A 21,959-nucleotide genomic window follows, 5' to 3' on the forward strand; every position below is an offset into this window, starting at 1 on the left:
GCGTTCTGTGGCGATGAATTCCACAGGCCCACCACTCTAGCTGAAGACATGTCTCCTCATTTACATTTTAAACTGACCCCCCTCTAATTCTAAGGCTGTGCCCACTGGTCCTTGTATCCCCGCCTGACGGAGACAATTCCCCAGCGTCCATGCATTATCTTGTAAGTTTCTATTAGATCTCCCCTCAGCTTTTAATGAATTCAGTCCCAGGATCTTAAGCCATTCATCGTATGTTCGGCCTACCATTTCAGGGATCATCCGTGTGAATCTCCATTGGACCCGCTCTAGTGCCAGTATGTCCTTCCTGAGGCGTCGGGCGGCACGGTGGCACAGTGGTTAGCACTGCTGCCTCACAGTGCCTGAGACCTGGGTTCAATTCCCGACTCAGGCGACTGTCTGTGTGGAGTTTGCACGTTCTCCCCGTGTCTGCGTGGGTTTCCTCCGGGTGCTCCGGTTTCCTCCCACAGTCCAAAGATGTGCGGGTCAGGTGAATTGGCCATGCTAAATTGCCCGTAGTGTTAGGTAGGGGTAAATGTAGGGGTACGGGTGGGTTGCGCTTCGACGGGTCGGTGTGGACTTGTTGGGCCGAAGGGCCTGTTTCCACACTGTAAGTCTAATCTAATCTAAAACTGGACACAGTATTCTAAATGAGGCCTAACTGAAGTCTCAGAACCACATCGCTGCTTTTATGTTCCAACCCTCTCGAGATAAATGACAACTAATTTTCTAATCACTTGCTCAGAGATGTTTATACTCTGGGGCAGGTGGGATTCAAGCCCAGGCTTTCTAGCTCAGAGGTCACAACACTACTATGTGAGCCCACCAATCCTTGATGTCCTGGTGAGTGGTGCTTCCTCATGGTGTTAGGTAACCCTTTCAGATTCACATCACAATGCAATGCACCACCCCCACCCCCCCCACTGTTACCATCCAATGTCGATGCGTGTGTGCGTGTGTGTGTGAGCAATGAATGAGGAGGAGTGTGAGGCTGTTTTTATTTCCCCTCGAATTGATTTTCTCACTGGCAGCCAGGCGCCCATTCTGCATAGCTATGTCCTTCAGGCCTCAGTCACAGTGTGTGCTGCCCAGCCGGTCTCTCTGCTGGGTGTAAGGACCGGGGCGAAGCCAGCGTCAGAGTCCGAGATACGCTGTGAACCTTGAGCAAGAGCCGGGCAGGTCTAAGAGGGCACTGGAGCAAAAATGTTCAGCTGACGCACCCAAAGTTCCTTATCTCTTCCCCCTACCTGCCCCACTCTCCCCACCAGCAACCCTAGGTATATGTCACAGCGCCAGGGACCCGGGTTCAATTCCCGTCTCAGGCAACTGTCTGAGTGGAGTTTGCACGTTCTCCCTGTGTCTACATGAATTTCCTCCGGGTGCTCCGGTTTCCTCCCACAGTCCAAAAATGTGCAGGTCAGGGTGGATTGGCTGTGTTAATATTCACAGGTAAAGGAACAGCTGGAAAATGGGACGCCTTCAAAGATGAAATAGCGAGAGTTCAGAGACAGTATATTCCTGTTAGGGTGATCGGCAAGACTGGTATTTGTGGGGAATGTTGGATGACGAGAGAAATTGAGATTCTGATCAAGAAGGAAGCATATGTCATGTGTTGACAGCAGGGGTTGAGTGAATCCATTGTAGAGTATAAAGGCAGTAGGAGTATACTTAAGAGGGAAATCAGGAGGGCAAAAAGGGGACATGAGATAGCTTTGGCAATCCAAAGGGATTCTACAAAGATGTTAAGGATGAAAGGGTAATTAGGCAGTCTTTGTGTGGAGCCGCAAGAGATGGGGAGATACTAAATGAGCATTTTGCTTCAGTGTTTACTGTGGAGAAGGACATGGAATGTGGTGAAATCGTGCAAAATGTCCATATTACAGAAGAGGAAGTGCTGGATGTCTTAAAATGCATAAAAGTGGATAAATCCACAGGACCTGATCAGGTGTACCCAAGAACTCTGTAGGAAGCTAAGGAAGTGATTGTTGGGCCTCTTACTGAGATATTTTTATCATCGATAGTCACAGGTGAGGTGCTGGAAGACTGGAGGTTGGCAAACGTGGTGCCACTGTTTAAGAAAACAAGCCAGGGAACTATAGACCGGTGAGCCTGACCTCGGTGGTGGGCAAGTTGTTGGAGGGAATCCTGAGGGACAGGATGTACATGTATTTGGAAAGGCAAAGACTGATTAGGGATAGTCAACATGGCTTTGTGCGTGGGAAACCATGTCTCACAAACTTGATTGAGTTTTTTGAGGAAGTAACAAAGAGGATTGATGAGGGCAGAGCAGTAGATGTGATCTATCTGGACTTCAGTATGACGTTCGACAAGGTTCCCCATGGGAGACTGGTTAGCAAGGTTAGATGTGTTGCTGGTTAAAGGGCAGCAGGTCAGGCAGCATCCAAGGAACAGGAAATTCGACGTTTCGGGCCAGAGCCCTTCATCAGGATGATGAAGAGCTCTGGCCCGAAACGTCGAATTTCCTGTTCCTTGGATGCTGCCTGACCTGCTCCGATTTAACCAGCAACACATTTTCAGCTCTGATCTCCAGCATCTGCAGACCTCACTTTTTACTAGCAAGGTTAGATCTCAAGGAATACAGGGAGAACTAGCCATTTGGATACAGAACTGACTCAAAGGTAGAAGACAGAGGGTGGTGGTGGAGGGTTGTTTTTCAGATTGGAGGCCTGTGACCAGTGGAGTACCACTGTGATGGGTCCTCTACTTTTTGTCATTTACATAAATGATTTGGATGTAAGCGTAAGAGGTACAGTTAGTAAGTTTGCAGATTACTCCAAAATTGGAGGTGTAGTGGACAGAAAAGAAGGTTACCTCAGATTACAACAGGATCTGGACCAGATGAGCCAATGGTCTGATGATTGGCAAAAGAAGTTTAATTTAGATAAGTGTGAGATGCTGCATTTTGGGAAAGGCAAATCAGGGCAGGACTTATAAACTTAATGGGAAGGTCCTAGGGAGTGCTGCTGAACAAAGAGACCTTGGAGTGCAGGTTCATAGCTCCTTGAAAGTGGAGTCACAGGTAGATAGGATAGTGAAGAAGGCGTTTGGTATGCTTTCCTTTATTGGTCAGAGTATTGAGTACAGGAGTTGGGAGGTCTTGTTGCAGCTGTACAGGACATTGGTTAGGCCACTGTTGGAATATTGCTTGCAATTCTGGTCTTTCTCCTATCGGAAGGATGTTGTGAAACTTGAAAGGGTTCAGAAAAGATTTACATGGATATTGCCAGGGTTGTAGGATTTGAGCTTGAGGGAGAGGCTGAACAAGCTGAGGCTGTTTTCCCAGGAATGTCGGAGGCTGAGGGGTGACCTTATAGAGGTTTACAAAATTATGAGGGGCATGGATAGGATAAATAGACAAAGTATTTTCCACAGTATAGGGGAGTCTAAAATTAGAAAGCATAGTTTTAAGATGAGAGAGGTAAGATTTAAAACGGACCTAAGTGGTAACTTTTTCATGCAGAGGGTGGTACGTGTCTCGAATGAGCTGCCAGAGGAAGGGGTGGACGCTGGTACAATTGCAACGTTTAAAAAGCACCTGGATAGGTATATATAAACAGGAAGGGTTTGGAGGGATATGGGCCAATTACCAGCAAATGAGACTCGGTCAATTTAGGATATCTGGTCAGCATGAGTTAGACTGGAGGGTCTGTGTCCATGTTGTGCATCTCTATGACTCTTATTTGCCCATAGAATCCAGGGATGTGCAGGCTTGGTGGGTTAGCCATGGGAAGTGCAGGGTTACAGGGCTAGGTGGGGAGATGAGTCTGAGTGGGATGTTCTTTGGAGGGTTGGTGTGGACCCGATGGGCAGATTGACCTGCTTCCACACTCATGTACTCATAATCCCCACGACATGTATCTAGCTTCTCTTCTTCCTGGCACCTTATCAACAGTCCCTTTGCTGCAGACCACGTTTTGCCCCCTCTCTGTCCATTCACTGCTTTACCTGTCATCAGCTTAAATGCCATCACTTCCCAGCTACTTTCAATTCTAATGATGGCTCAGATGTTAACTCAGTTTCTCCCCCCACAGACATTGCCAGATCTGCTGAGTATCTCCAGAAATTTCTTTTTCTGGATGTTTCACATTTCCAGCATCTATAGTTCCTTGTTTCATCATTTGTCTGTGTCTGTATGTGTCTGTCTGTGTGTGTGGCATCTCTTACTGTGTGCGCGCGTGTGTGTGTGTGTGTTTTGTGTGTGCATGTGTGTGCTTGTCTGCATGTTTGTGTGTGTATGTGTGTCTGTGTGTAGGGTCTGTCTGTGTGTGTGCTTGTGTCTGTGTGTGTAGGTCTGTCTGTGTGGGTGTGTGGGTCAGTCTTTGTGTGTGCGTATAGCTCTGTGTATGTCTCTGTGTGGCATCTCTCCCTGTGTGCACGCGTGTATATATATGTATGTGTGTTCTGTGTGCACACGCATGTGCGTATCTGTTTGTGTGTGTGCATGTGTCTGTTTGTGTAGGTCTGTGTGTGCATGTGTCTGTGTGATCGTGTGTGTGTGTGTGTGTGTATCTGTGTCAGTGTGTGTTGAATGCACAAAGAAGACTGATGTCATATTTTAAAGCTGGTTGGGTCAGTGTGAGTGGATGATGAGGGAATGAGAGAGAAGGTTTAATGGATGTAATTGGGGAACTCTGGAGCTGATTAATTTGAGGACAGTTACCATCAAAATGGCTACTGCCCTTTATGTGAAGTGAACGATTCCCTGCAGGACCAAGAATCTAACGATGTTTGAGAGACAAAGGACAGGAAAAGGCTGTTCAGCCCTTTGAAACCTGTCCTTCTGACAAATGTCTTGAAACCTTCGCAGAATCTGAAATGTGGTCCTCCCATCCTCGGTGTAAGATGCAAAATAAATTGCAGATGTGGCCCAGCAGGCAGCATCTTGTCTCTCAGATAGGGGTTCGAGGTCTGCTCCAAAACGGTGAATCTGCACTGAGACACCCAGTGCAGCACTGAGGGAGTGCCACACTGTCTGAGGGTCAGTGCTGAGGGAGTGCCACACTGTCTGAGGGTCAGGACTGAGTGAGTGCTGCACTGTCAGAGGGTCAGTACTGAGGGAGTGCTGCACTGTCAGAGGGTCAGTACTGAGGGAGTGCTGCACTGTCAGAGGGTCAGGACTGAGTGAGTGCTGCACTGTCGGAGGGTCAGTACTGAGTGAGTGCTGCACTGTCGGAGGGTCAGTACTGAGGGAGTGCTGCACTGTCAGAGGGTCAGTACTGAGGGAGTGCTGCACTGTCAGAGGGTCAGTACTGAGGGAGTGCTGCACTGTCAGAGGGTCAGTACTGAGGGAGTGCTGCACTGTCAGAGGGTCAGTACTGAGGGAGTGCTGCACTGTCAGAGGGTCAGTACTGAGGGAGTGCTGCACTGTCAGAGGGTCAGTACTGAGGGAGTGCCGCACTGTCTGAGGGTCAGTGCTGAGGGAGTGCTGCACTGTCGGAGGGTCAGTACTGAGGGAGTGCTGTACTGTCAGTGGGTCAGTGCTGAGGGAGTGATGCACTGTCAGAGGGACAGTACTGAGGGAGTGATGCACTGTCAGAGGGACAGTACTGAGGGAGTGATGCACTGTCGGAGGGTCAGTACTGAGGGAGTGCTGCTCTGTCAGATGGTCAGTACTGAGGGAGTGCTGCTCTGTCAGATGGTCAGTACTGAGGGAGTGCTGCTCTGTCGGAGGGTTAGTGCTGAGGGAGTGCCGCACTGTCAGAGGGTCAGTGCTGAAGGTGTGCCGCACTGTCGGGGGGGTCAGTACTGAGGGAGTGCCGCACTGTCAGATGGTCAGTACTGAGGGAGTGCTGCACTGTCGGAGGGTCAGTACTGAGGGTGTGCCACACTGTTGGAAGGTCAGTGCTGAGGGTGTGCCACACTGTTGGAAGGTCAGTGCTGAGGGAGTGCTGCACTGTTAGTGAGGTTGTCTTTCGGAGGATCTGTTAGAGTAAGGAGCTGCCCGTCCACTTCAGTGGGTGTGAAACGCCCCGAGGCCATCATTGAAATATTTCACAGAAAAGGAGGGGAATGTTTCTCCTGTTTCCTCAGGCAGGACCTTGGGTTTCAGGAGCAGAAATCCTTAAAATCCCACAAAGAAGGTCACGTATGAGGAACGTTTGAGGTCTCTGGCTTTATACTCGATGGGATGAGGGGGAATCTAATTGAAACGTAGAGAATACTGAATGGCCGGGACAGTGTGGATGTTGGGAAGATGTTTCCACTGGTCAGAGAGACTAGGACCCGAGTGCTCAGTCTAAGAGTAAAGGGAAGACCTTTTAGAACGGAGATCAGGAGAAACCTCTTCAGCCAGCGGGTGGGGAACCTAGCTGTGGGGGCCAGGTCACTGAGAATATTTAAGGCAGAGATAGATAGGTTCTTGAGTATCAAGGAGATCAGGCGTTACTAGGAAAAGGCAGGAGAATGGGGATGAGAACTAATCAGCAAACAAATTCATTCCTCCCATTGACCCTCTACCTGTGCTCACCTGCCCCTACCTCACCTTCCTGCCCCTCTCCCCATCCAAAACCCTTCCCCACCCTCATCTGCAACTCCCCTTACACCCACCCCCAGCCTTGAAGAAGGGTGACACCCGAAACGTTGACTTCAGTCCCTCCTGATGCTCCCTCTGTTGCCGTGTTCCTCCAGCCTCCTGCTGGCCTCCCTGTGATTGAATGGCGGAGCAGAATCGATGAGCTGAATTTCTGCTCCTATGTCGTATAGTCTTACGGGCTTAAGGGGCAGCTAATGGAATGCTGCTCTTTATATCGAGAGGAATTGGAGTAAAAGGACGCAGAAGTGATGTTGAAATTATACAAAACCCTAGTTGGAGCCCACTTGGAACTTTCTGAGCAAATCTGGGCACCACGCCTTAGGAAGGATAGATTGTTCTTGGAGGGAGTACAATGTAGGTGTATAAGAGTGATACCTGGACTTCAGGGGTTAGGTTATGAAGAGAGATCATACAATTGAGGCCTGTTTTCTCTAGAATTTACAGGTTAAGGGGTGATTTGAGTGAAGTCTTCAAGATGTTAACGGGAAGAGACTGGGTAGATAACGATTAATAATTTACACTGGTTGGAGATTCTAGAATTAGGGGCTTAGTCTGAGAATGAGGGCCAGCCCCTTCAGGAGAGATGTTAGGAAGCACTTCCACACACAAAGGGTGGTGGATATTTGGAATTTTCTTTGCAGATGGCAGTGGAAGCCGGATCAGTTGTTAATTTTACATCTGGGACAGATGCACCTTTGTTATGGAGTCATAGTCATACAGACCCTTCGGTCCATCCAGTCCATGCTGACCATTTTCCCAAACTAAACCAGTCCCACCTGCCTGCCCCTGGCTCTTCTCCGTCCAAACCTTTCCTAATCATGAACTTATCTAAATGTCTTTTAAACGTTGTAACTGTACCTGCGTCCAGCACTTCCTCTGGCAGTTCATTCCACACACGAACCACATTCTGTGCTTTAAAAAAAAGTTACCCATCAGGTTATTTTAAAATCTTTCTCCTCTCACATTAAATGTATATCTCCCCCCCCCCCCCCCCTCCCCACCCCCACCCCCACCACCACCACCCTAGGGAAAAGACCCTTGTCATTCACCTCCTCTCTGGGTATGGGCCAAAGCTTGGTGTGTGGAGTAAGGCCACAGATCAGCCATGACCTCACTGAAAGGCAGAACATTCTGGAGGGGCTGAATGGCCTATTCCTGCTCCTGTGTTTCTGAAAGTCCCCTCATTGGAGGAGCTCACTGCCTACAAATGGCCTGTCAAGTTCCCTCCATTGCACTTCAGTCAGACAGCGTGGTTGGCTCTGAAGCACTTTGGAACGGACTAAGCCTTCAAAAGGCGCTGTCCAAATGCAGGTTCTCATTTTGTGCCTTTATAGAAGGGAAGCGCTGTACCTGTTGTTGGAAAAGTGGGAATGAACGGAAAATGGTCAGCTGGAAGACTGAAGGAGAAGGCTGGGAGACGGATTGGGTTTCACTGCTGGCTATTAGCACACAGTGGTCAATCAGGAATGTTACTGGGAGCTGATACCTTCTCATGGGCAAGAGTAGAAGGGCTGATACTCAGAATTCAGCGGGAACTTGTTCAATCAGGGAGTGGGGCGAAAATGGTAATAGCTATCACTGGACCGATTAAGGTGAATAACAGGGAGGGACGAGATGAATGGGTAAGGTTGTAAGTTTGCTCGTTGAGCTGTTAGATTTTGTTCCCCGACGTTCCCTCACAATGCTAGGGAACATCATCAGTGAGCCTCTGTGAAGCGCTGGGGTTCGGTCCAGCTTCCTATTGGTGTGCCTCAGTCTGTTACGGTGGGTGATATCACTACAGGTCCTTTTTCTCAGAGGTTGGTAAATGGGGTCCAAATCAATGTGTTTATTGATGTTGTTCTGGTTGGAAAGCCAGGCCTCCAGGAATTCCCCTGCGTGTCTTTGTTTCGCCTGTCCCAGGATGGATGTGTTGTTCCAGTTGAAGTGGTGTTCCCTCTTCGCCCATGTGTAATGATACTTGTGATAGGGGGGTCATGTCCTTTGGTTGCGAGTTGGTGCTCCTCTACCCTGCCCTTCTGTCTTCCTTGCAGAGTATTTTGGAGATGATATTCATCCTGCTGGTTGTTGGTACAGATTGGATTAGATTCCCTACAGTATGGAAACAGGCCCTTTGGCCCAACAAGTCCATACTGACCCTCTGAAGAGTAACCCACCCAGACCCATTCCTCTATATTTACCCCGATTAATATACCTAACACTACGGGTAATTTCCCATAGCCAATTCACCTGACCTGCACATCCCACAACAGACACGGGGAGAATGTGCAATCTCCACACAGACAGTTGCTCGAGGCTGGAATCGAACCCAGGTCCCTGGCGCTGTGAGGCAGCAGTGCTAACCACTGAGCCACCCTGCCACTGTATGGGGTCCTTTTAGATTCATCAGGAACATGTAAGAGTGAAAGGGATAGAAGGGCCTGTGAATGGGCTGGGGTCTGTTTAATGGGACATGGGAGTCACGGACAGGGCTAGCATTTGCAGTCCATTCCTGATAACCCTTGAACTGAACAGCTTTCTCCACCCTGTCCAAGTTGACCACATTGCTGTTGGTCTGGAGGCCTTTCCCATTAGTGAACCCAATGGGGCTGTACACCCATCGCTGATGGTTGCTATGGTTACTTTGACCAACTGCCAAGGCTCTCAAATTAACTAATTAATTAATTAGCTAATAATGCTGTAGTGGGATTTGAACTCCTATCCTCGGAGCATTCGTCTTGATCACTCGCATTACCACCAGGTTATCATCAGACTAGATGGGCCGAAGGGACTCCTCTCTACTGTATGACTCCAAGACAATGCGTAGGCCCAGCAGGGTTACATGGTCAATTTCTCAGCTGCAGTTTGTTGCTCCAAAGAAACATTTATCACTTCACGGGCTGAGAATTAATTAGGAGTTGATTGGACAGGCTTGAAGATGCACAATTATTAAAATATCCTGTCTAATATAATCGGCAGAGTTTGATCGTCATTTTACTGAGCTCCCTTAGCTGCTGCAGAATGTATAATCGTCAATCGAGGTGTTTTGTATGTGACTGTGTGTCTCCAAATGAACACTTACGTCAGTATGACGACGCTGTTTTTTTTTTCTCCACCAGTTCTCATCTTTGGAAATGTTTTTAAAAATCTACGTGGGAAGGGAGGGTTGATTAAATGAGTTTCTGGGTCGGGAGAGATGAGTCAGAGACTTCAAGCCAAGACCCTGGAGTTTGCAGATAGATTATCTCTCTCTCTCTCTCTATCTGTCTGCCTGGCTCCCTCTCATGCTCAATCTCCCTGTTTATATTCTTGTTCACCCACCTCTGTTTTATTAGACGCCAGTCTGACATATTATTACAGTTTGGTGTGTGGGAGTTAGATTAGTTTTTGCCATAATTATTTGCGGTTAAAAATAAAGCATTTTTTTTCTCTTGAAAGAAAAGGTTTCTGGAAGAGATGTATGTTAATGTGTTTAAATCACTTCTCTGCTAAAGCAGAAGAAACTCCCATCATTAATCTTTCAACACTTTTTATTTCTGTTCTGAAACGCCATCATTAAGTTCCATTTTTATTCCACCTGTATTAAAATGTCACTTTGAGCGTGTTAACGAGACATAACTTTGATATTCAACGGGCTGGGATGTTTGGTTTAGCTGACCAGTGGTTTGACGAAAAACGTTTGGCTTTGAGGAGTGATGGGAAGGGGACAGGGTGAAGCAAGATAAGTTCAGGGAAGGAATTCCCCTGAAGATAGAGCAGTGTAAGGAGAAAGTGAGACCTGCAATCAACCAGGAGACATTGAGGACGGCAGATGCTGGAGATCAGAGTCGAGAGTGTGGTGCTGGAAAAGCACAGCAGGTCAGGCAGCATCTGAGGAGCAGGAGAGTCATCAGGTCAGGCATAAGCCCAGCCATGGGTGGCGGTATAATGGAAATCAGGAATGGAACTATCACTGAGGAGCTTGCCTTTATTAATTGAATGCAAGAAAAAAAGAGGTTGTAATGGAACTGTGTAAGACATTGATTCTGGATCAGTGGTGCTGGAAGAGCACAGCAGTTCAGGCAGCATCCAAAGTGCAGTGCAATCGACGTTTCGGGCAAAAGCCCTTCATCAGGAATAAAGGCAGTGAGCCTGAAGCGTGGAGAGACTGCCTTTATTCCTGATGAAGGGCTTTTGCCCGAAATGTCAATTTCGCTGCACTTTGGATGCTGCCTGAACTGCTGTGCTCTTCCAGCACCACTGATCCAGAATCTGGTTTCCAGCATCTGCAGTCATTGTTTTACCCCCTGTATAAGACATTGAGTTAGATGAGAGCTGGAGTACTGTGTGCAGTTCTGGTCCCCACACTATAGGAAAGATGTGATTGTGGTGGGGGTGAAGGTACAGAGGAGATTGACCAGGAGGTTGCCTGGGATGGAGGATTTTGACCATGAATGGGGTTGTTTCATTGGGAGCAGAAATGGCTGAGGGAGGGACATGACTGAGGTCTCCAAAGCTCAGAGGGGCATAGACGGGATAGATAGGAATAAAGCCTTCCTCTTAATAGAGGGGTCAATAACCAGGGGGCTGTAGATTTAAGCTTCAGGACAGGAAGGGGATTTAAAGAAGATTTTTTTCACCCAGAGGATGGTGGGAATCTGGACTTTGCTACCGGAATGAGGCTTTGGTCAGACCACATTTGGAGTGTTGTGCGCAGTTTTGGGCCCTGTATCTCAGGGAGGATGTACTGGCCCTGGACCGTGCTCAGAGGAGGTCCATGAGAATGGTCCCAGGAATGAAACGCTTAACAATGAGGAACATTTGAGGACCCTGGGTTTATACTTGATGGAGTTTAGAAGGATGAGGGGGGGATCTAATTGAAACTCACAGAGTACTGAATGGCCTGGACACAGTAGATGGTGGGAAGATGTTTCCATTGATGGGAGAGACTAGGCCGCATGGTCATAGCCTTAGAATAAAGGAAAGACCTTTTAAAATGGAGATAAAGAGAAACATCTTCAGCCAGAGGGTGGGGAATCTGTGGAAATCATTGCCACAGAAGGCTGTGGAGGCCAGGTCATTGAGTATATTTAAGACAAAGATATATAGGTTCTTGATTGTAAAGGGGATCAAGGGTTACGGGGAGAAAGCGGGAGAATGGGATTGAGAAACGTATCAGCCACGATTGACTGGTGGAGCAGGCTGGATGGGCTGAATGGCCTAATTTCTGCTCCAGTGTCTTATGGTCTGATGGAAAAGGTGAGAGAGGTGGGAAACATCATAACATTTAAGAATATTTTGATCATCACTTCAAATGTTATCGAACATAGAACAATACAGCGCAGAACATGCCCTTCAGCTTTGACAAAGGGTCAGTTAGACTCAAAACATCAGCTGTTTTCTCTCCCTACGGATGCAGCCCAGACCTGCTGAGATTTTCCAGCATTTTCTCTTTTGGTTTCAGATTCCAGCATCTGCAGTAATTTGCTTTTATCTTCAGCCCTCAATGTTGCGCCGACCTGTGAACTATTCTCAGCTTGTCCCCCTACACTATCCTATCATTGTCCATGGGCTTATCCAAGGATTGTTTAAATCTCCCTAATGTGGCTGAGTTAACTACATTGGCAGGTAGGGCATTCCAAGTCCTTCCCACTCTCTGAGTGAAGAACCTGCCTCTGACTTGTCTTAAATCTATCACCCCTCAATTTGTAGCTATGCCCCCTTGTACATGCTGACATCATCATCCTAGGAAAAAGACTTTGATGTCCACTCTATCTAATCCTCTTATAGTGTGCAAATGCTGGCAAATGAGGCTACAGTAGGCAGATATTCGATGATTGGTATGGACCTGATGGGCTGAATGGTCTCTCCACACTGTAAATACTCTCTGATGTGATGATTGTAGAGTTGATGGAGGTCACAGAGATAGGATATGGGAAGAAATGGGTGGAAACGAGGTGTTGCTGGTGCAGTAGCTAATGTAGGTCAGTGAGCACCATTGGGAGAGCACAAGGCAAGGGTTTCGACTGAGAACAAATAGAGATTGAATAGCTGATTCTCAGGTGGTGTTACCCACAGTAACCCTGTGCTTGGGACAGGCTGTAGAAACATGAGGGGGGCTGCTGGGACTTTGCTCCTTCCTGCACAGCAACATATAGGCAATTTCCCAGAGTCACTGGTCTGTGTGTCAGCTTTTGCATCCTCCCCACTCAGACCTGCAGCTCACCTACATTATTTTTATTTTATTCAAGTGATAAGGAAGGGCAAACATTTACTGCCTGTCCCTAGTTGCCCCTTGAGAAGGTGGGGGTGAGCTGCCTTCTTGAACCACTGCAGTCCATGTGCTGTAGGTTGACCCACAATGCCCTTAGGGAGGGAATTCCAGGATTTTGACCCAGTGACACTGAAGGAACAGCGATATACGTCCAAGTCAGGATGGTGAGGGGCTTGGAGGGGTAGTATTCCCATGTACCTGCTGCTCTTGACCTTCAAGATGGAAGTGGCTTTGGGTTTGGAAGGTACTGTCTGAGGAGCCTTGGTAAATTTCTGTTGTGCACTGCTGCTACTGAAACTTCAAAACTATCTGTAAAGCCAAGGAAGTACTTTATGAAGAGTAGGCACTAGTGCAATGCAGCGTCAAGAAGTGTGGTGCTGGAAAAGCACAGCTGGTCAGGCATCATTTGAGGAGCAGGAGCAATGATGTTTCGGGCATAAACCCTTCATCAGGAATGAGGCAGTGGGCCAAGGGGGCAGAGAGATAAAAGGGAGGGGGAGTGGGCCTGTGGGGAGAAGGTAGCTGAGAAAGTGATAGATCGATGAAGATGGGGGTAAAAGGTGACAGGTTGGAGAGGAGGGTGCAGAGGATAGGTGGGATGGAAGATGGACAGGTCATGAGGCTGGTGCTGAGTTGGAAAGTTGGATCTGGAATGAGGTGAGGGAGAGGGGAAATGAGGAAATTAGTGAAGTTCACATTAATCTCGTGTGGTTGGAGGGTCAGTTCTGCGCTGGTGGCAGTCTGTTCCTTATCCTGCAGTAGGGGGAGAGCGGCTCACTGAAGCCAGGTCTGACCTTGTGAAAGACGGGTGGGGGTTGGGTTATGGGGTGAGGGGACAGGATGTTAGATTCAGCCTATCCCTCCCAGCATCTACTCCTTCACTGCGCTGGCCATGGAAATGGTGACCCTCAGTGTGATTCAGTCCTTGGCACTGATCCTTCGAAGCGGTCAGATCTTCAACAGTTGCTATGGTCCTGCTGCTAGGCATGAGGCCATTTGTCAGGTACACCTCTACGTCACTGAGTGGTTCTTTGAAGACTGTTGTCATAGAGATCCAAATATTTCAGCGTGTCTAATATTTTTCTCTTCTTTGATAGGTTGCCTGTTTGATGAGGAGTTGTGTTCCCATCAGGAGCACTGTGTAAACGGTAAGTCGTCTGAAAGCCTTTGGAATTATGGCCTTTCATTACCGAATGGTTTTTCTTCTTTCGGAATTGTCTGATGCAGTCAAAGTGAAAAACCGAAGTGTTGGGAAATTAAACATTGCCAAATAGGCAAAGACAAATTCAAGATCCCTCTACTCCTTTAAACTGACATTAAAACTCCCTCCACACTATCCCACCAAACATCCCAACCAGGGATAGATACAGGGTAAAGCTCACTCTACATTGTCCTGGGAGTGTTTGATGGGGTCATGAACAGAATGGGGTTATATACAGACTAAATCTTTCTTTACTCACTAAACTGAAAGTAAAGCTTGCTCTACACCGTCTCCATCAAACACTCCCAGGACAGGGTTAGAGACAGAATAAAGCTCTACACTATCCCCAACGGACGCTCCCAGGGACAGCACGGGGTTAGATACAGAGTAAAGCCCTCTCTACACTGTCCCCAATCATACACTCTCAGGGACAGGGACAGCACAGGATTAGATACAGAGTAAAGCTCCCTCTACACTGTCCCCCATCATACACTTTCAGGCAGGGACAGCATGGGGTTAGATACAGAGTAAAGCTCTACACTGTCCCCCATCGAACACTCCCAGGACAGGGACAGCACGGGGTTAGATACAGAGTAAAGCTCCCTCTACACTGTCCTTATCAAACACTCCCAGGACAGGGACAGCACGGGGTTAGATACAGAGTAAAGCTCTCTCTACACTGTCCCCCATCAAACACTCCCAGGACAGGGACAGCATGGGGTTAGTTACAGAGTGTATGCCCCCATTAATATATCCATGCTTATTAACACATTCATACTATCTGTGAGTATCCATTTGAGAGATTGTAATTTGTATTGAATTCTGAATGAACTGTGTGGGCTGTTCATGCTCCGCACCCATCGCCAAGGCAACCCAGTCAGTAGACAGCCAACTGCAAACTGCATTCATCCCCTAACTCGCTGGGGTGGCAGGGTCAAAGCAGCTGGAGTCAGAGACTGTCCACTCATTGTTCATCGACCTCTGACCCCAGAGCGGAGCGAGTGTGAAATGACCTGGTTGGCCACCCCTTGACCTTTCTCAGTCTGACCGCTTGTGTGAAGGTGCACTGTGATATTCTAATCCAGTCTTCACCAATATTTGTTACTGCAACATAGGTCCATGGAGTTGAATGGGCAAAGGTCTGGCAGATGGAGTATAATGTTAATAAATGTGAAGTCATCCGTTTTGGTAGGACTGACAGTAAAAAGGACTATTACTCGAATGGTTAAAAAGTTGCAGCACGCTGCTGTGCAGAGGGACCTGGGTGTTCCTGTGCTTGAATCACAGAAGCTTGGTTATTAAGAAGGCAAATGGAATATTGTCCTTCAGTGCTAGAGAGATGGAGTTTAAAAACAGGGAGGTTAATGTTGCAGCAATGATTGTTCTTCTTCCCAAACTAAATGATACACCTACATGCAAAAAAGCCATCACCCGGTAGGTACATCCCACAGACCAGTGGGGACACAGCTCACCCACTTTCACTTCCATGCATAAAGCTAAACGATTTTAATGAGGTAACTACTGTCCTATTTATTGCATCTCAGATCTCAATCCCAGATTTAAACTTAACAACTGAAACAGATGTAGTGCAGGTCCGTGATCTTTCAGCCTGGAGAGAAGCAGAATGCTTATGTATGAATATACGTGTGTGTGTGTGTGTGTGTGTGTGTGTGTGTGTGTGTGTGTGTGTGTGTGTGTGTGTGTGTACACACAAACACACATCCAGGCTCATTCCCCTCATGAGCTCCACCAAATCAGGAGTGGTGGTGTGGCCACACCTGGAGTACTGTGTGCAGTTTTGGTCTCTTTACATGAGAAAGCGCGTACTGGCCCTGGAGGGGGTGCAGAGGGGGGTCACCAGGTTGATTGAGGGGGTTGGCTTATGAGGAGAGACTGAGTAGACTGGGATTATATTCATTGGAATTCAGAAGAATGAGGGGGTAATCTTACAGACACATATACAATTATGAAAGGAATCGATAGGATAGAAGTGGAGAGGATATTTTCACTGGCGGGTGAAACTAGGACAAGAGGGCACAGCCTCAGAATTAGGGGGCGCAGATTTAGGATTGAATTGAGAAGGAACTTCTTCACCCAGAGGGTTGTGAATCTATGGAATTCCTTGCCCAGTAAATGTTTTTAAAGCGAAGATACATATTTTTTGGGCAGTAAAGAAATTACGGGATATGGTGAGAGGTGGGTAAGTGGAGCTGAGTCCGTGAAAAGGCCAGCCATGACCTTTTGAATGGGGGGCGGCAGGGTCAAAGGGCCAGACAGCCTACTCCTGCTCCTCGGCCTTACATAGGAACATTGAAATAGGAGTAGGCCATTCAGCCCCTCAAGCCTGTTCTGCCATTCAAACAGATCATGGCCAATCTGTGGCCTCCTTTGCTTAACACAACTTTACGGCTCCCAGATTCAAATCTAACCGATCCAGCATCGACTGCCATTTGTGGAGGAGAGTTTGAAGGTTCTAGCACCTTTCGTGTTTAAAGTTGCCCCTTGAGAAGATGGGGGTGAGCTGCCTTCTTGAACTGCTACAGTCCATGTGCTGTAGGTAGACCCACAATGCCCTTAGGGAGGGAATTCCAGGATTCTGACCCAGCGACACTGAAGGAACAGTGACATATTTCTAAATCAGGATGGTGAATGGCTTGGGGGGGAGCTTGCAGGGGGTGGGGTTCCCATGTATCTGCTGTCCTTGACCTTCTGATTTGGTGGAGCTCATGAGGGGAATGAGCCTGGATGTGTGTTTGTGTGTTTGTGTGTACACACACACACACACACACACACACACGTATATTCATACATAAGCATTCTGCTTCTCTCCAGGCTGAAAGATCACGGACCTGCACTACATCTGTTTCGGTTGTTAAGTTTAAATCTGGGATTGAGATCTGAGATGCAATAAATAGGACAGTAGTTACCTCATTAAAATCGTTTAGCTTTATGCATGGAAGTGAAAGTGGGTGAGCTGTGTCCCCACTGGTCTGTGGGATGTACCTACCGGGTGATGGCTTTTTTGCATGTAGGTGTGTGTATCATTTAGTTTGGGAAGAAGAACAATCATTGCTGACATTTACCTGTTGATTTCTACCACAGTATCTATCAGTACCTGCTGTGTCTTTAAATATACAGAAGGAATGGTTACAGGATACTTGTGAATCCTTCCAGTCCTGTTTCTGAGAGAGTCCAAGATAGAGCATAGAACAGTACAACACACAACAGGCCCTTCAGCCCTCAATGTTGTGCCGGCTTTTTATCCTACTCTAAGATCAGACGAACCTACGTACCCTTCATTGTACTATTATCCATGAGCCTATCTAAGAGTTGCTTAGAAGTGCCTAATGACTGGCTCTCCTCCCACCACTGGCAGTGCATTCCACGCACCCAATACTTCCAAAACGGCCCAATATGTCAACATAAATTTGGGAAATCTTGTTACCATGTGACAGCATCACCTGATAACTAGACTGGTGACAGCCCATCACAAAGCAGCCTCTGAGTAAATCTCATGAAGAGCCCTCAGTAGGAGGGAAGGGATAAATTTCCTTATGAGTTCCTCACTCCAGGTTCCCCAGTCTCCGATCTGCTTTTGGAGCCACCAATGTTATTTATTGTATCTGTTGCTCCCGAGCGGTCCCTACATTGGGGAGACTGGACACCTTCTCGCAGAGCACTTTAGGGAACATCTCCAGGACACCTGCACCAATCAACCACACCGCCTTGATGCCCAACATTTTAACTCCCCCTCCCACTCTGCCAAGTACATGCAGGTCCTGGGCCTCATCCACCACCGCTCCCTCACCACCAGACGCCTGGAGGAAGAACACCTCATCTTCTGCCTCGGAACACTTCAACCCCAAGGCGTCAATGTGGACTTCACCAGTTTCCTCCCCCCACCTTACCCCAGTTCCAACCTTCCAGCTCAGCACTGTCCCCATGACCTGTCCTACCGGCCTATCTCCCTTCCCATCTAACCGCTCCACCCTCCTCTCCGACCTATCATCTTCACCCCCACCCCCATCCACCTATCGCACTCTCAACTACCTCTCCCGAGCCCCACCCCCTCCCATTTATCTCTCCACCCCCATGGCTCCCAGCCTCCTCCTTGATGACGGGCTCCTGCCCGAAACGTTGATTCTCCTGCTCCTCGGATGCTGCCTGACCTGCTGTGCTTTTCCAGCACCACACTCTCTCAGCTCCGATATCCAGCATCTGCAGTCCTCATTTTCACCCTGTTGGAGATGTCCGTCTGATCTAGTTGATCCAGCTCACTTTCTGCTGAGAGACACTTCCCAAAGTTGCTGTTGGTGGCAACGTCAAGTGGCAATGGTTAGGTTCCCGACTGTTGGAGATGGTCATTGTCCCTCCCTGCATTTGTGTGGCACCGATATGTCTTTCCATTTACAAGCCCATGACCGAATGATACCTCGTTGCTGCATTTGGGTACTGAGAGCTTCAAGTCATTGAGGGGCTGTGAATGGTGCTGAACACTGATTATCAGTAAATACTGCCCCCTCTCTAACCTTTTATACAAGGAGAGAAGATGCACATCAAAGAGCAGTGAGACCCCCACCTTACGTTACTGGAGCGATCCCTCCCTCCTTGAATCAAATAAAGAGAGGGGGAGGGGAGCTGTTGGAAATTTGGTTGTGGCATTGAAACAGAAGAGCCTCAGCAGTGAGGTCAAAGTGCGGACTTTAGTGAGCATTAGGATTTACTGAGGAGAACAAGCAGCATTAAGGTACAGCAAGGTTAAGATACAAGGTAAAAACAATGACTGCAGATGCTGGAAACCAGATTCTGGATCAGAGTGGTGCTGGAAGAGCACAGCAGTTCAGGCAGCATCCAAGGAGCAGCGAAATCGACGTTTCGGGCACAAGTTTAATCCAACTGTTACGAGAGGGCTAGTAAAGGCAGTTAGGTGAGTGGTTGTCTCCTCCTGTGAGGTGTGGGAGATCATAGAGAAGTGATAACTATGTCTACAGGAAGCATGTCTACTTGCAGCTTCTCTCAGATCACATGGGTTGGTTGCAGTTGGAGCAGCAAGTGAACTTACAGTGTGGAAACAGGCCCTTCGGCCCAACAAGTCCACACCGACCCTCCAAAGAGCAACCCACCCAGACCCATTCCCCTTCATTTACCCCTCCACCTAACACTACGGGCAATTTACCTAACCTGCACATCTTTGGACTGTGGGAGGAAACCGGAGCATCCGGAGGAAACACGCGCAGACACAGGGAGATGTGTAAACTCCACACAGACAGTTGCTCAGGGTGGGAATTGAACCCAGGTCCCTGCCGCTGTGAGGTCCTCACTGAGGAACATACCAGAGAGAGAGAGCTTTCTAGATAGGAGTCTCAGGAATGTGCTCAAACTAAAGGTTCAGCCATATAGATGGGTGACCACCAGGAGGGGCAGGCTGCAGGGGTCCCCTGGTTTGGATAAGTTTGGAGGGGATGACCTCTGAGGGGAAAGCAGCAGCCGCAGCGTGATTGTCTCCATTGTACACAGGGAGGGTTGAAGTGTAGGTCAGCAGTAATGATAGGGGACTCTATAGTCAGGAGCATAGACAGGCGTTTCTGTGACTGTGAGAGAGACTCCAGGATGGTGTGTTGCCTCCCTGGTGCCAAGGTCAGAATATCCTGTGCCCAATCGGAGACATCCTGAAAGGGGAAGGTGAGCAGCCAGAGGGTGTTGGTCCACGTTGGTACTAACACTATCGGCAGGAAGAGTGTTGGAGTCCTGTAATAGGAATTTAGGGAGTTCGGTCAAAAGTTGAAAAGGAGGACCTCTGAGGTTGTAATCAAAGGATTACTTCCTGTGTCACTTGTTATTGAGGCCGGAAATACTGTTGAACCCGTGGCTTTTGTGGACGGCACAGTGGTTAGCACTGCTGCCTCACAGCGCCAGAGACCCGGGTTCAATTCCCGCCTCAGGCGACTGAGTTTACACATCTCCCCATGTCTGCGTGGGTTTCCTCCGGGTGCTCCTGTTTCCTCCCACAGTCCAAAGATGTGCAGGTTAGGTGAATTGGCCATGCTAAATTGCCCGTAGTGTTAGGTGAAGGGGTAAATGTAGGGGAATGGGTCTGGGTGGGTTGCTGTTCGGAGGGTCGGTGTGGACTTGTTGGGTCGAAGGGCCTGTTTCCACACTGTAGGGAATCTAATCTAATCTAAAGAGCTGGTGTAGGAGGGAGAGCTTCAGATATGCAGATCATTAGGATCTCGTGCGGGGCAGCTAGGACCTGTACAAGAAGGGCTGGAGGGGCACCAACATCCTGGCAGGGAGGTTTGCTCGTGTAGGTCAGGAGGGTTTAAATAGATGTGACAGGGAGAAGTGTAAAAAAGGGATGTGAGTGTTGCACTACTGATCACAGAGAGCATCACAGCTGCACCGAGGGAGGACATCTTAGAGAGCTCTTTGTGAGGCCATGTGGAGATAAGGGATAAAAAGAGGTAAGTCACTATGAGCGGGGTTATGTTATAGGCCTCCCAACAACCAGAGTGCAATAGAGGAACAGATATGTTGGCAGATCATGGAGAGATGTAAAAACGACAGGGTTGTGATTTTAACAGACAGTGATTTTGACTTGGTTGAAAATGTGTTGCTGGTTAAAGCACAGCAGGTCAGGCAGCATTCAAGGAACAGGAAATTCGACATTTCGGGCATAAGCCCTTCATCAGGAATGAGGAGAGGGTGCCAAGCAGGCTAAGATAAAAGGTAGGGAGGAGGGACTTGGGGGAGGGGCGATGGAGATGTGATAGGTGGAAGGAGGTCAAGGTGAGGGTGATAGGCCGGAGTGGGGTGGGGGCGGAGAGGTTTTCTGTGCAGAGGAGATGACCTGGGGGGTGCAGTGAGAGAGAGACTCACTGAAATCCTTGTAGAGGGAGGAAGAGAGCTTCCTCAAGGAAGGCATCCTTGTAAGAGGATTCGCAGTAGGTTAAAATCTTCGGGTAAAAAATGAGGTCTGCAGATGCTGGAGATCACAGTTGAAAATGTGTTGCTGGTTATAAAGCAAAGTGATTTTGGCTTCCTCAGCATTGCCTGGGACTCCCTTTATGCCTGGACCTTTATTTGGTAAGTCAAGAGGGTTTCTTGAAACAGTATGTCGATAGTCCAACCAGGGAAGGGGACCTTGCTTGACCTTACACTGGCCATGTGATCGAAGTTTCAGTGGGAGAACGTTTTGGAAGCAGTGATCATAATTCTGTGTGTTGTACAAGGGTTATGGAAATGGATTAAACTGGCCCTTGGGTGACAGTGCTAAATTGGAGGAAGGCTAAATGCAAAAAGGTGAGTCAGGAGGGTCGAGTTTAGAGGTGTGTAACCACGCCTCTGAACAAATTGATTAGAAAATGTCATCCCTGAGGAACGCCAGAATTGAGATGACTGACCTCCAATGACCACAACCATCTTCCTTTGTGTCAGGATATGTGCTACAGTGCACCATTCCCCAGAGCATCAGCCAAACAGCAGAGAGTTTTCCCCCAATTCCCATTGGCTCCAGTCTCGTTCGAGCTCCTCAATGTCACATCTGAACAAGTGCCATCTTGATGTCAAGGGCTGTCACTCTCACCTGAGCTCAGGAATTCAGTAGTTTTGTCTATCCTGTCCTGTCACAGTCTAACCTGAGCATTGTTGAGCATTTCATTGCTGTGTCAATGTCACTTACCAGCACTTTGTTGATGACCCCTTCCATCACGTTACTGATGAGCATGAGGAGACTGATGGGGCGGTAATTGGCCGGGTTGAATTTGTCCTGCTTTTTATGTCCAGGACATACCTGGGCAATTTTCCACATTTTCGGGTCGATCCCAGTGTTGTAGCTGGACTGGAACAGCTTGGTGAGGGGAGAGGCAAGTTCTGGAACACAATGTTGCCGGAATGGTGACATTGCCCGTAGCCTTTGCAGTATCCAGTGTCTCCAACTGTTTCCTGATGTCACATGGAGTGAATCAGATTGGCTGACG

The 21,959-nt window shown here is 48.2% G+C and overlaps 1 protein-coding gene across 1 annotated transcript in view; it reads left to right on the forward strand.

The window, feature by feature from the left end:
• Positions 1-21,959, forward strand: part of LOC132817315 (receptor-type tyrosine-protein phosphatase-like N) — a 281,771-nt gene that overhangs the window by 51,577 nt on the left and 208,235 nt on the right. The window contains exon 3 of the mRNA XM_060827725.1: positions 13,880-13,930. Coding sequence (XP_060683708.1) covers positions 13,880-13,930 — 51 coding nt within the window. The remainder of the gene's footprint in view (positions 1-13,879; positions 13,931-21,959) is intronic.

Source organism: Hemiscyllium ocellatum, chromosome 7 (assembly GCF_020745735.1).
Source record: "Hemiscyllium ocellatum isolate sHemOce1 chromosome 7, sHemOce1.pat.X.cur, whole genome shotgun sequence".
NCBI lineage: Eukaryota > Metazoa > Chordata > Chondrichthyes > Orectolobiformes > Hemiscylliidae > Hemiscyllium > Hemiscyllium ocellatum.